The 13,688-nt window shown below is 37.5% G+C and overlaps 1 protein-coding gene across 2 annotated transcripts in view; it reads right to left on the bottom strand.

Annotated features, from left to right (window-relative positions):
* Nucleotides 1-450: 450 nt before the first annotated feature.
* ANKRD46 (ankyrin repeat domain 46) overlaps nt 451-13,688 on the bottom strand; it is a 32,615-nt gene continuing 19,377 nt past the window's right edge. For both annotated transcript variants that reach the window (XM_049854022.1, XM_049854021.1), the window contains 3 exons: nt 9,386-9,728; nt 7,813-7,971; nt 451-2,652 (listed from right to left, as the gene is read on the bottom strand). In XM_049854022.1, the coding sequence (XP_049709979.1) occupies nt 2,436-2,652; nt 7,813-7,971; nt 9,386-9,696 (687 nt within the window). In that variant the 5' untranslated portion in view covers nt 9,697-9,728 and the 3' untranslated portion in view covers nt 451-2,435. The remainder of the gene's footprint in view (nt 2,653-7,812; nt 7,972-9,385; nt 9,729-13,688) is intronic.

The raw sequence follows: 13,688 nt of genomic DNA, 5'->3' as shown, positions 1-13,688 counted from the left end.
AATTCACCCAAATTAGTTTTCAGAGCATTTATAAGGCAAACACACATGAAGCTTGTCAAATAAAGCTGGGGGTGGGCCAAAGTTCAGGGGCTGGGGGAAGGAGAGAAGCTAACCAAAGTTTAGTCCTGACTGATCAGTGGGAACAAGCAATTCAGTTACTCATTTATGAGGCAAGGAATAAGAATTTGGAGGGTTTGTGTCTGGTCTTGTCACAGGTAAACAAAGAGCACCCATGAGTCTTAATCTAAGTCATATGAGAAGGGTGGTTATTTGCGTTAAGAGGTTTTCCAATACCACAGGGTTCAGGTAAAATTTAACATTAACAAATTCAGTATACCTATTACATCAGGTTTGAAAGAAGCTCATTGGTTTTTAAACGGCCAATTAGAACACATTATAAAATCCATAAATTAAAAGAAAGCAATAATGCACTATATTGTGATTAAGGGATTTAGAAACACATTTATTGGTGATATTACTAAATGCAAGGAATAGAATACAAAGAAATCAGCACTTAAAAAAACATTACTCTTAAAACTTTAAAAAATGCAAATATATTTACATATATTGACCAATTTTGCATATCTGTTTAGATTTACAAACAATGTAAAGCTGATTCCAAAGCTTTCATTCTGAATATACGTCAAATTTGAGTTGCTCCAGTGTTTTCCCTTCTAATGCCAGCTCTGTCTTTTGCAGTACACCAACCATAATTTATTTTGTTTGTATTTAACCTAAAAGCAAGACTCTGCAAGCTGATTCTGAAGCAGCCAGTTAATCAGGAATTTTAAAAGAGTTTTTTAGAGGATAAAGCCACATAAAAAGAAAAAGCCTCAATACTAGATATATAAATACAAAAGAGAAAATATCAAAAAGAAAAAAAAAATCATAGAAAGAGCAATTCTACTTTATTCTGTAACTATAATTTCTAATTCTAGCAACAATTCCAATTCTAGCAGCACTGTAAATATCTTTATTTTAAAAAATAAAACCATCAGTTTTTTCACTCTAATTTTCTGACTTTACCCAATGAATAATTATCAGGCCTTCACATTCTTTTTAATAACACAAGAATGTGATTTATACATTTGCAAAATTATTAGCAAAAGAGGCCTTAGAACATACTGTTGAATGCAGCAACGTAAGTTAAATAACTCAGAGAGAGATTATGATTCCCAGTACAATACTGTTCAGCACTGTTAACTCAGAAATATCCCATTATTCCTTGCCATCAGACATGCATGTGTTGCTGTGAAAATTCTAACAGGGCCTCTAAACAGGACTGCCCATAAAATGAGATAATTAACTATGATACAAACATGACAGCACAGCTAGCTTATAGAACTGATTTTTTCACTAAAATAATAGCATTACAGTATTATAGTAACAGTAAAATATCAGAATTATTTCCCCCTGCTAACTACTGAGCAGAAAAAAGGGTTTTCTGACTGTGTTTGTGATAAGATACCTTGGAAACAAAATACTAGGAGAAATTGAGAAGTGAACAAAAAATGAACTCTTCAAGTTTACTTTTCACAGATATAAACAAAAGGCAAAGCAATTTACATAAGATCAAAATGGTCTTTAAAACAAATATAAGATTAAATCAATCATTTTGGAAGAAAATAGGCTTGTTTTCAAAAGTTCTGTTTGGTTTGTAACTAGATTTCGAAATATTAAAATAAACCAAACTGACTTTAACAACACTAATTTGCTGTACAATGTCTGACAAAAGTACTTCAAGTTTTAAGCTGAAATGTTTCATTTTTACCCCATCCTCAGAGAAAGTAAGAAGGAAAAGGGGATTTTGCAAAAATTAAGCAAACATAAACACCAACAAAAACATATAAGAACACCTTTTTCTCTTTGAACGCTTCATTTTAATTGGTCCTATATTAGGGTTTTTCTTTTTTATATTAGGGTAAAATTTCTATAGCAAGGGCATCCTAGCCTCATCTTTTATTTTTCATCTGTGGTAATTTCTATGTTTTTATCAAATAAAGTTTTCCTAACAAGTCAGGCTGAGTCAGAGGTAGCTTTAGAATGCAGTATATTTGACTACAGTGTGTAGCTAGTTCATGTATACATCATTATTCTAAAAGGATGACCCACCAAGCCCACGCCATCGAGTCCATTCTGACTCTTAGCGATCCAACTGGACAGAGTGGAAATGCCCCATAGGGTTTCCAAGGCTGTAATCTTTATGGAAGCAGACTGCCACATCTTTCTCCCGTGGAGTGGTTGGCAGCTAAGCATTTTAACCACTGCACCACTAGGGCCCTAAAAGGATGACAATAAGTAAAAAATGCAAAAAAAAAAAAAAAAAAAAAAGAAAGTACAGCTCTCACTGCCTTGCACTAGGAATTTTGAGAACTGAGAACAAATATTAGAAGCCAGGAAATGAGCAATTGACTATTCTTCTCCCATGAGCTTCTTTAATGTACCAGTTCAGGCTGGTTTTCCACGAAAGGTAGCACCCCACTCACATAGTAGGCAATGCCAAGTGACAGCAACGCAATGACAAAGATCAAGAGCAACACCCGCCAGAAGCCCAGATCCTCTACAAACTCCTGCCATGTGGTTCGGAAGCTGGAGAAGACTCCTTCACCTTGCTGTAGGTTGGGATTGAGGAGAGAATGGCTTTCCATGGCACTGGGGAAGGAGGAAAGAGGAAAAAGGGGCGTGAAACAACACATTGCACCCATTTCAAAAGCATAAAACCACCATACAACTAACACTTACCAGAAGAGAACTGACGTACGTGGATGCTCTCACACACGTACTGATTTATATATCTGCATGAATCGGGACAATCTAGCTTAGACTGTAAATGCTAGATCATAATGATTATGTTTCTTGGTTTAATATCTAGCAGAGTCAACATTAACCATCCTTTTCTAATAAAGAGGTCTCAAGCAGAAATCTTGAAGCAAGTCAAATGGGTTGCTTCCATCAGACACTAAACCAAAACATATTTTAGTCATTTTAAACTTAGAAGAATTCAAAATGAAGATTTGAGGAAAATCCTGTCAATGGAAGTAAGCAAAGATGGTAAATCTAAAAATCATTTTCATATAGTCTTTGAATCTTAAACAACTTTATATTAATTCAGTACAATACTCTGACTAATGAAGGAATTCCTTTTTTAACTGTAATTTCTCTACTAATGGAAGTTTACTTCTCATGTCTGTTGAACGTCCCGACTGGTCTAGTCATTCAGAATTTTTTCTTAAGTTTTCTTCTACTGGTTTTAGTTCTATCTTGTACAATAATACAGAATGAGTTTAATTTCTCTTTTGCATAAAGGTTGAGTCAAGTTGAAAAAAAGGCAGTGCAAAATAGCATAAAAACATGGACTCTGGTTTTCAGAACTGTATCAATGAGAAATATGACTGCCACAAATAGAAAACAGTACATTTGACTTTGGTATTTGGAAGGCCACACTGTGATGAACTGAAAGCTCTAGGGGATTAGCACCAACAGTTATTTCATAACTTGCAGGTCCAATAACAGGGTATCATTTAGACCAAAGCCACAATGACCATAATCATATATATCAACTATCTGTTGCTTACTCAAGGCCATTACCATCCTTCCTAAACCCCTTCTGTTCATATTCTTCCAACCATCTGGGCACAGAAGAATCAAAATAGCAATATCTTAAGAGTTCAGTTCACCATGAACTGCAGTAAGTACATTCAAAATTGGTGACTTTTTTTAACCTTCTTAGTACTGCTAACCAAAAGTCCTTCAGCCTTTACTAATCATGTGAAGCTCACTTTCTCATGGGCCAGTCTGTTTGACAACCACACTCTTTTTATAGTAAAAGATGTTTATTCCCTGAATAAAAGAAGACATTTTCAGTGGGAATCTATAACGACATACAAATTAAAGAAAACTTAAACCAAAAAAAAAAAAAAAACCCAAACCCAGTGCCGTCGAGTTGATTCCGACTCATAGCGACCCTATGGAAAACTTAAGCAAGTTCAAAAGTAAGATTAGAACTATGAAAAGCCCTAAAGAAGTAAAATCATAAATAGATGAAGTTTGGAGAGGTTTCTTTTGTCCTATGTGAAATTTATTAACTATGTTTGAGTTGACATGCCCTTGTACTCAAAGATGTTAGGTATAAAACGAGAATTAAGTTGAACATTCTCTAGAAGCTCATGGAGGTCTGCAAATCAGGATTTTCTATAGGGATTTCATTCAGAACTAGGTATTCCAATGAAAAGTTTTCTATGTCCACGGAGAACCTAACTCTAGCACATAGTGGGGTGTGTGTGTGTATTTTTTTTAACATGTGTCATCTACACTGTCTTTGTCATCCCATACCTACAAAGTAAAAAGGAAACTAAATTAAACTTAGGATAATAGGGGGGCGTGAGGAAATATTTTTCATCGATTTGATTTATAGGCCCTTAAGAAGTAATACTATGTCTCAGTTATTAAAATCTTTGAGGTCCCTAGGTGGTGCAAACAGTTTTTGCTCAACTACTAACCTAAGGCTGGTGGTTCGAACCTGCCCAGTAGTACTATGGAAGAAAAGCCTAAAGATCAGCTTCTGTTAAGATTAAAAAAAAAAAAACTACCAAGTAAATCCTATGGAGCAGTTCTCTGTAAGACTGTAAGGGTCGCAATGAATCAGAAGCGGTAGCAATGGGTTTTGGTTTAGCAGGTGCTGGCTAATTTGGCCAGGGGAATCTCAGATATTAAAATCTTAAAGGAAATAGAAAATATTGTAGTATACATTCCAAAACCTTGTTTTACTTTCTACTTAGAAAAGGTTTATTATTACATAAGTATGCCATAATGCCATGTGCTAGCCAATCCCTTTAAACTGTTTCATTTGTTTAAAATTGAGATACAATTCATATACCATAAAACTCAGCCTTTTAAAGTGTATGATTCAGTGGTTTTTTAGTATATTCATAAAGCTGTACAACAATCACTACTACCTAATTTCAGAACATTTTATCACCTCCAGTAAGCAACTCCATAACCATTAGAAGTCACTCCCCATTCCACTCTCACCCTAGCTCCTGGCAACCACTAACCTACTTTCTGTCTCTATGGAGTCACCTATTCTAGACATATCATATAAATGGAATCATATAATTTGTGGCCCTTTTGTGACTGACTTCTTTCACTCAGCATAACGTCTTCAAGGTTCATCCATGTTGAAGCACATATCAGTACTTCATTCCCTTTTTATAACTGATCAATATTCTACTGTATGTATGGACCACATTTTGTTTATCCATCCGTCAGTTGATGTACCTTTGGGTTGTTTCTACTTTTTGTATGAATACACGTTTTCAATTCTCTCAGGTATATACCTAGGAGTGGCATTTTAGATCAAATGATAACTCTACATTACCTTTTTGAGAAAATCGCCTTTGTTTCAAAGCAGCAATGCTGCTTTACATTCCACCTGCACCACATGGGGGTTCCAATTTCTCTACATTCTTGCCGACACTTATGAGTGTGTTATATCTTTTTTATTACAGCCATCCTTGTGGGTGTGAGGTGTATTCCACTGTCGTTTTGATTTGCATTTCCCTAGTGACTAATGATGTTGCTTTTTAAAAATTTAAGTTTCAACTAATTGCATCTCTACCATGACACTGAGGGGCAGGAGTAAGGTACAAAACCCAGGAAGCATTAATACTAATAACCCATTTTTTGGGAAGAACTGGCCTTATACAAGGCCGTAAATAGTACATATTCTCATACTGAAGTGAAAGGGCAGGTATGTGAAAGCAGAAGAAGTAAATATTTCATCCTGAGCTGCAAAAGGGACTAGTCAATTCTTAGCTAATAAATAATCGCAACTGAGATAAAATAAAGTTAAAAGTCTATTTCTGATAAAGAGGTGTCAAGAAACTGGCTATTAAGAAAATAAAGGTTCTAAAAGTACGCCAACAAAAAACACATTCATGGAGGGTTTTCATGATGAAACTGAATTTCAAGTTATTTTGGAGGAACATAATCTTTAACAAATAATATAGGTAATACAATGTTATTAAAACGCACATGGCATTCTGACTATTGATCCCGAGTACATAGGTGAGAGAAAAAGGCCTGCAAATGTATCTTCAAATTAGAATCTGGAAGGACTATTTGGGTCTTTTGTTTTTGTTCATCTCACTACAAGTGCTATATCTACCCTGAAAGAATGTGGATGTCAGCAGACCAAGGGTACATGGGATTTGTGTTGCTGAACCCTTTCCCATTTGGCCATCCTGGTTGTCCAGCGGGTAGCCCTGAACTTTCAGGAGAAGGACAATGCTCCCCGCTGCCCCTTTTATTGAGAGTCCTCTCTCACTGTGATCCTAAACCATTTTCAAGAGAGAAAAATCAGAGATCCTCCAGAAAGCTCTAAATAAACACTTTTAAACTCTACATGACTGATGGAAGAAGACACAAATTTCACAGAATTAACTGTGTTCTACAGGGTCAACAGGTATAAAGTATATGAGGCATGTTTCACTTACATGTACAGGAAAGGGATTATCTTGCATGATTATATGGCTCTGATTTCTTGCTTTATTTTGTCTACTTGTCAGCTTACAGTGATAAATCATGAGGGTCACTCACTCTTCTAGAAGAAAAATTCTTTAATTTCTTTTAAACAGTAATATGTGCTCTGAAAGTATCTAAACAAAAGCTCTGAAAGTATCTAAACAAAATAGACCTACGCTTGAGAATAGGGTTAATGGTTCCCGAAGGACACATCAGTCAGCACATAAAGAACGACAAAAGCAAGCACGGGTACAAAGCATCAATTGAAGGGTGAGCTATGAAAAAGAGAGAGGTTTTCACTTAGAACTCACAGAAACAGTGATCCCAACAACGATCTACTAAACCAAACCCACTGCCATTGAGTCAATTCTGACTCCTAACAATGATCTATGTGATCCTAAACCCAAGCCCTGGTCAGTCGGCTACTGGGTCAATGGCTGATGTGGGTCCTTATTTGTTTTATCCATATTCCACTGAAAATTGTGGGAAGAGATTACAGTAAGTTCAACATCCCTCTCTCCTCACTTGTATAATCTGGAAGACTAAAACTCCACGGAGGTCAACTAAACTACATGCTACTACAAGCACATGTGGCTCCTGACTACCTGTGGAGCCAGTGTGGCAAGGAGACAAGACAGTTTGCCACCTTTTAGAGCTTCCTGAATTGTGTTCACAACTGCTTCTCAACTGAGAAATGTAGAGACCCAGTCAGTCACCACATCTTGGCTTCAATTACTTGTAAGAGCCCAAATTTCATTTGTTCTCAACTCATGTGAAAGCCACTTTCACATTACTGAGTTGTATGCATGTTTTCCCCTTTAAATCTGGTCTTATTTTCCCTTCTTCTGTTTTATTTTTTGTTAGCACTCCATCTCCCTATTCTTGAAAAACTACCTTTTTTGGTCTTTTCTAATATTGTCCAAGTTCTTGGCCGCCTTCATCTTTCTCCTCCTTTTCTGAAATTACATTCTTTTTGTGACTTGTGCTTTTTGTGTACTTAAAATTCGCAAACATCTGTTTCCTCCCCTTAACGACCTCCTCTCCTTGTATTGTCAATATAGCAAGCTTCCTTGCATGGTGGCTAACAGGACATTACGTGCATGTGGCACTTAGCACTTTCCGTTAATAGTTTCCCAAAGGTAATTTGGAGCCATAAGAACTTACACAAAGTTCAAAGAAAGCATCAACACTCTGCACTTGAAAGCAAATGGATAATAAACCTCACAAAGTCACCACAAATGAGCCATGTGCTTAAAAAGTGACTTGCCCTACAAATTATCTCTCAAGTACCTTTCACTCTCAGCTGTCTGCATGGTCTCCAGTTTTGAGTGGGTTCCTCTGTTAAATCCTTTTACCTCCTGTTCTTCCAAAGATTCCAGCAATCGGATGACATCTTTATTCACTCCTCTGCGCTTTGCCAGAACTAAGGGTGTAGCACCTTGATGATTGCTATAAAAGTTCATAAAAATAGCAGTTGTTAGTACCCATTTATGAAAAGCTCAGGGAATAAGGGACGGTCCCAACTAACTCAGAATTAAAACCTAAAGCAAAGCCAATGGTCAAGCCAGAACCTGAATTTTTAGTTAGTCTATTTTTTTTTTTTTTTTTCCTTCTGGGAAAAAGGGGATATATAGGCAGAAGAGTAGATAAATGATAGTAAATTAAAAAAAAAAAAAAAGAGCATCTTCACAGGAATCTATTGGAAACTCAAATCTTAGACTCACTCATATCTGACATTTACATTTTGTGGGAAGAAGTGTATTAAAAAAACTCTAAGAATTTAGAGAAAAAAAAACATTTTTCTAGAAGGAAAAGAGAGAATACTTAAATTCTTTTTAAATTGTGGGTTTCTTTTCCTTTTTTAAAAGAACTTCCCAAACCTCCCAACTCTTGAGTTATAAATTAGAGGTAGCAGGAAAGAGCTTGAAAAAAGTCTCAACCAAATGATCCTATGTCAGAGTGACATGCAAAGCAAGTATCTGGCTTAGAGGATGCAAACAACTGCGCTATTTATTTAATAGTATGAGCCCTAGAAGCTGCTCAGATAAGCCAACACAAACAACACGAATGATAGGAGAGAACCCAAATCAGAATGAATCCTACAGTCATGCCCACCACATTTTGTCCTGTAGTAGTTGAACCATTCTCATCTTATTCAGATTCAAGTACATTAGAGCGCCTGTAAAATTAGGGTAGTATATAACTGTAATTTAAGGGTCAAACTCAATTCTAAAGGTAGACTGACATCTTTCACACTCTAGAGATAGGGCATCGTTAAGGCAAATAAATAAAAAAACATGACTTCCTCAAATTCTTTAGTACAAAAAGGACTCTGAGGCTCAGAGAAACTAAGCTAGCATGGGATATGACAGACACATGAGCTTCGGAGTCAGGTAGAACTAGTTTCAAATTCCAGCTGTGACTTACAAGCTGTGTGACCTCTGTTAAGTCATTTACCCTTCTTGTCTCAGCTATCTCATCTGTAAAATGAAGATAACACTTTCAGCAAGAGCTATTTATTCTGAGGTTTAAATGAGCTAATGTGAGTAAACGCAGTGCCCAGCCCTTAAGATTTTCAATCAGTGTTACTTTCTGTTGTCTGTTTCTCACACTACATAATTAACTAGTAACAGAAACAGGCCGCTGTTTTCATAGAAAAAAATATATTGCTTCAGCATAAATCTAGAGCCAGCCCTTGTTCCTTCACTCCGCTAACAAGATTACACTGAACTCAGTGCCTTTCAGAACATGTCAGTACAACTGATCAATGAGGAAACAAAATCAATAGACTTTGAGATCAGATCACTGGCTGGGAGACTAACTGAAAGACATGACTAGACTTCAAAAACCACAGAGAACTTACCAAATGTCAATTTTGAGTCCATTGGAAACTAAGAATTGAATAGTGTCCACATGGCCACAAAGATGAAGGGCGGTGTTCCCTTGATATTCTGTGGCCAGAAGATCAGCCCCAAACTTATGCAGCAACTGGCAGATGTCTACATTCCCTCGGGCTGCTGCCAGGTGAAGGCCTGTTCTGCCCCTGCTGTCACGAATATTTGGGTCAAAGCCACTTTCCAAAAGCCGCTTGGAATAGTTAAAGTCTCCATCGATACAGGCTTGTAGCAAGGGTACGCTGGTCTGAGAAGAATCATTTACAAAGACGTAGGACATCGTTCTGATTGGATGTGGTTGGTGCGACACACCTGTAATGATACATGAGCCAGGTGAGAGTCTGTGAAGCCAAACTAAATTGAGACAATGAAATCGCTTAGAAAAGCACTATTTCTCATCCTTCTTGGCCTCCTGCCTCTAACAAATTACCTTATCAAACAAAGAACAGTAACAAAGTTATCAATTATTTTCCATTAAAAATGTTATTTTATTTTCTTTGTACCTGCTGCATCAAAATTGCAATTAAATTAGTACAAAGTCCTACTTTGCTTTTCACAATGTAAAGAGATTGAGAGATTTTTAAAGATTAGCAAGATATAATTGTTGAGATTTAAGTTTACTGCATTGCCAAAAGACATCTACAGATAACTTAATCCTTAAACATCACAGAACTGCCTTTGATACATAAATGCTATTGCTGATGTGTCTCTGTGGTGCATCTGGGTAGTGCATTCAGCTACTAACTGAAAGGTTGGTGGTTCGAGCCCACCCAGGGATGATATGATTTACTGAAAACGCTGGTGGCACACTGGTTAAAAGCTATGGCTGCTAACCAAAAGGTTGGCAGTTCAAATCTACCAAGCACTCCTTGGAAACTCTAAGGGGCAGTTCTGCTCTCTCCTATAGGGTCACTAAGAGTTGGAATCAACTAGATGGCAACGGGTTTGGTTTTTTGTTTACTGCTGATAGACATTCTTACTTAATAAAGGAATCCTCTTCTATATATTTGTTTCTTACTATATTTGAGATATCCTATATGGCAAATAGAACTATGTGACCAAAAGTTAAGCATGAAAAAAACTGATCAAATAACTGAATTTGCACTTGCTGAGGATCTGCTAGGGCATTGTGTTTACAGTGTAAACTTCAAGTTTTAACAAAAAGAGGAAAGCAACAAGCTAAATTTAAAAGTAGGAAATATCATGAAATCAATTCAGACTGCCCCTCTTCTTACAGTATTGACCCTACTCTGCTCTGTTCTGTGGTTATCTTGTCTGAAGACTTGAGAGATGAGGAAAAGCAGATCTGTGAGGAAATACACATCTGGAACAAAGGCAGCAATCCCAACTGTGTCCACTCTACTATTTCATCTAAGCCAGCTCCACCAGTTTCCCCGCGTCTCACGGATACTTCTCTGCCCCACTGGTATGCCTGAACTCTCAGAACATTCTGCTCTATCTAGCTATACTGGCCTAAGTGCAAACAACTAGCGCTCTCTCTCTTCCCCTTGATTCATTAGAGAAGAAGTTAAATCCTGTCAAAAGACTGTATGAGACCACAACTACAAGAACTCATGAAAAGGTTAATACACAAAAAGAAACAATCTTTGACGGTTAAGAGGGAGGGATAGGGTGGGAGGGAAAAACAACAGACAGACAACAGATAAGTGGTAACTTTGGTAAAGGGTAAGATTGTACACGATACTGGGGAAGCCCGCACAACTTGTCCAAGGCAAGGTCACGCAAGCTCCATAAAAAGACACACCCAAACTCCCTGAGGGACCAAATTGCTGGTCTGAGGACTGGGAACGATGGTCTTGGGGAATATCCAGCTCAACTGGTGTAATACAGTTTATAAAGAAAATGTTCTGCATCCTATTTTGGTGAGTAGCATCTGAGGTTTTAAAAGTTTGTGAGTGGCCATCTAAGATACTTCACTGGTCTCACTCAGTCTGGAGCAAGGGGGAATGAAGAAAACCAAAGACACAAGGAAAAGGTTAGTCCAAAGGACTAATGGATCATTACTACAGCAGCCTCCACCAGACTAAGTCCAGCACAACTAGATGGTGCCCAGCTCCCACCACTGACTGCTCTGAAAGGGATCACAATAGACAGATAGAGCTGGAGAAAAACGTAGAACAAAATTCTAAACTCACACACACAAAGAGACCACATTTACTGTTCTGATGGAGACTGGAGAAACCCTGAGAGTACGGCCTTCAGATACCCTAAAAGCTCAGTAATGAGGTCACTCCTGAGGTTCACCCTTCAGCTAATGATTAGACAGACCCATAAAACAAAACTACACTAAAGGGGCACACTAGCCCAGGGTCAAGGACGAGAAGGCAGGAGGGGACCGGAAAGCTGGTAACAGGGAACTCAAGGTCAAGAAAGGGAGAGTGTTAACATGTCATGGGGTTGGCAACCAATGTCACAAAAGAGTATGTGTATTAATTGTTTAATGAGAAACTAGTTTGCTCTGTAAACCTTCATCTAAGGTACAATAAAAAAAATTAAAAAAAAAAGATGTTCAGTAATGGTAGCCTGGTGCCATCCAGGTAGAAATTAGAAACTTTTGCTCTGCAAAAGACCCTGTTAAGAGTATGAAAAGTCAAGCTACATATTGGTAGAAAATACTTTAAAAAAATAAAATAAACTTTACTGGGAAATTAAAGAGAAAACAAACCAAAACAAGAAAACACAAAGGCAGAGGCTAATGAGTTTACAGCAGGACTTCTGGTTCATTCTAGTTCAAATTCCTACTGAGAATTTGCATTTCTACTCTAGATGTACTGATTCAGAATCTACATTTTCACAAGATCGCCAGGTGATTCTTAAGTGTAATAAATTTTGAGAACCACTACTCTACTAGGGATCAATTCTAACTAGTAGCATTAGCATCACCGCAGAACTTGTTCGAAAGGTAAATTCTTAGCAGGGGTCTGAACTGGTTCGAAGCTCTGGTTTACAGAGATGGATCTCTTTAAGGTTACAAGAGCTGAGTCATAGATGGGCTTGGCTTGAACAGTTTATCAGGCAAAGTTCTTTCCTGAACACTGGTGGGATTGGATGCTAGGCCCATCTACTCTTGTGCCTAACCTCAATGGGACTCAGGAAAGTATGGCTGCTGAGTTTGGTGAGATTCGTGGTCCCTACTCCTGTTAGCCTGGTTTTCCACCAGAACCACTGTCCCAGTCCTAGATGTCCTTACACTAGAGCTCTGCAGCTACCCTGAATCCCACAGGTTCTCTGTGGAAAGGGGAAACAACATATACCGAGGATCTGTTCTAAGCCAAGCAACACAACAGGCAGGGGAGGATTAACCTGTAAGCAAGTAAGCACAGGTTTACTTGTGTTTACTTACTAATCTGTAGTGAACAATTTCACGTGGATTCACTACAGATAAGTAAGTAAATAAAGTTAAGTCCATGCGTACCTTGCTTATTGGGTAATTCGACCCTGATAGGGGATTTTAATGAGTTTTATTTAATCTTCCTAACAACTGCATGGAGCGCTGGTGGTGCAGTGGTTAAGAGCTATGGCTGCTAACCAAAAGGTTGGTAGTTTGAATCTACCAGCCACTCCTTGGAAACCCTATGGGGCAGTTCTAGTCTGTCCTATATGGTTGCTATGAGTCGGGATTGACTCTATGGCAATGGGTTTTGGTTTTTTAACAACCTCATAGTAAGGCTTATTATACCTAAATTTCAATGAGGAGCCACTGAAGGATTTTAAGTCCAGAAAATGGCACAGTCTTATCAGTCTTTCAGGAAGATTACTAGAATGGCAACAGGGTAGTTATATTGGAGGGGGTCAAGACTAGAGACAAGTTGCTTAATCAGCAGGTCATTACAGTAATCAAGGCAAGAAATGATGACAGTCTGATCTACGGAAGCAACAGAGAGAAGTGGACAAACTGGAGAGCGATAGAGATGAGAATTAGCGTAAGTTGACTGTCCATTAGAAACGCAGGGTGAGAAGGAGCTGCTAAGGATGATTCTAAGTAAGGAAAATTTTGCTTATGATTAAGAATTGCAGAGATCAAGATAAAATAAATTTTAGATTATGGCACTATATAATGATTTTTAAAGAAATTTACCCAATGAGAACAAATTATTCAATAAAATAGTCAAGAATTCACTTTTGAGAATAATTTCCTTATTTTCCCTTAGTTTTCATTGGATTGGATCATGAACAGACAAAGGTATTACAAACCTTTTATAAAAAAGAAAACACCAAATATCAAGTGCTTTTCAAGAGGTAACATGTTTT

The sequence above is a fragment of the Elephas maximus genome, chromosome 15, assembly GCF_024166365.1.
Source record: "Elephas maximus indicus isolate mEleMax1 chromosome 15, mEleMax1 primary haplotype, whole genome shotgun sequence".
NCBI lineage: Eukaryota > Metazoa > Chordata > Mammalia > Proboscidea > Elephantidae > Elephas > Elephas maximus.
The sequence above is the reverse complement of the archived record's forward strand: the minus strand, read 5'-3'. Positions and strand labels throughout refer to the sequence as shown.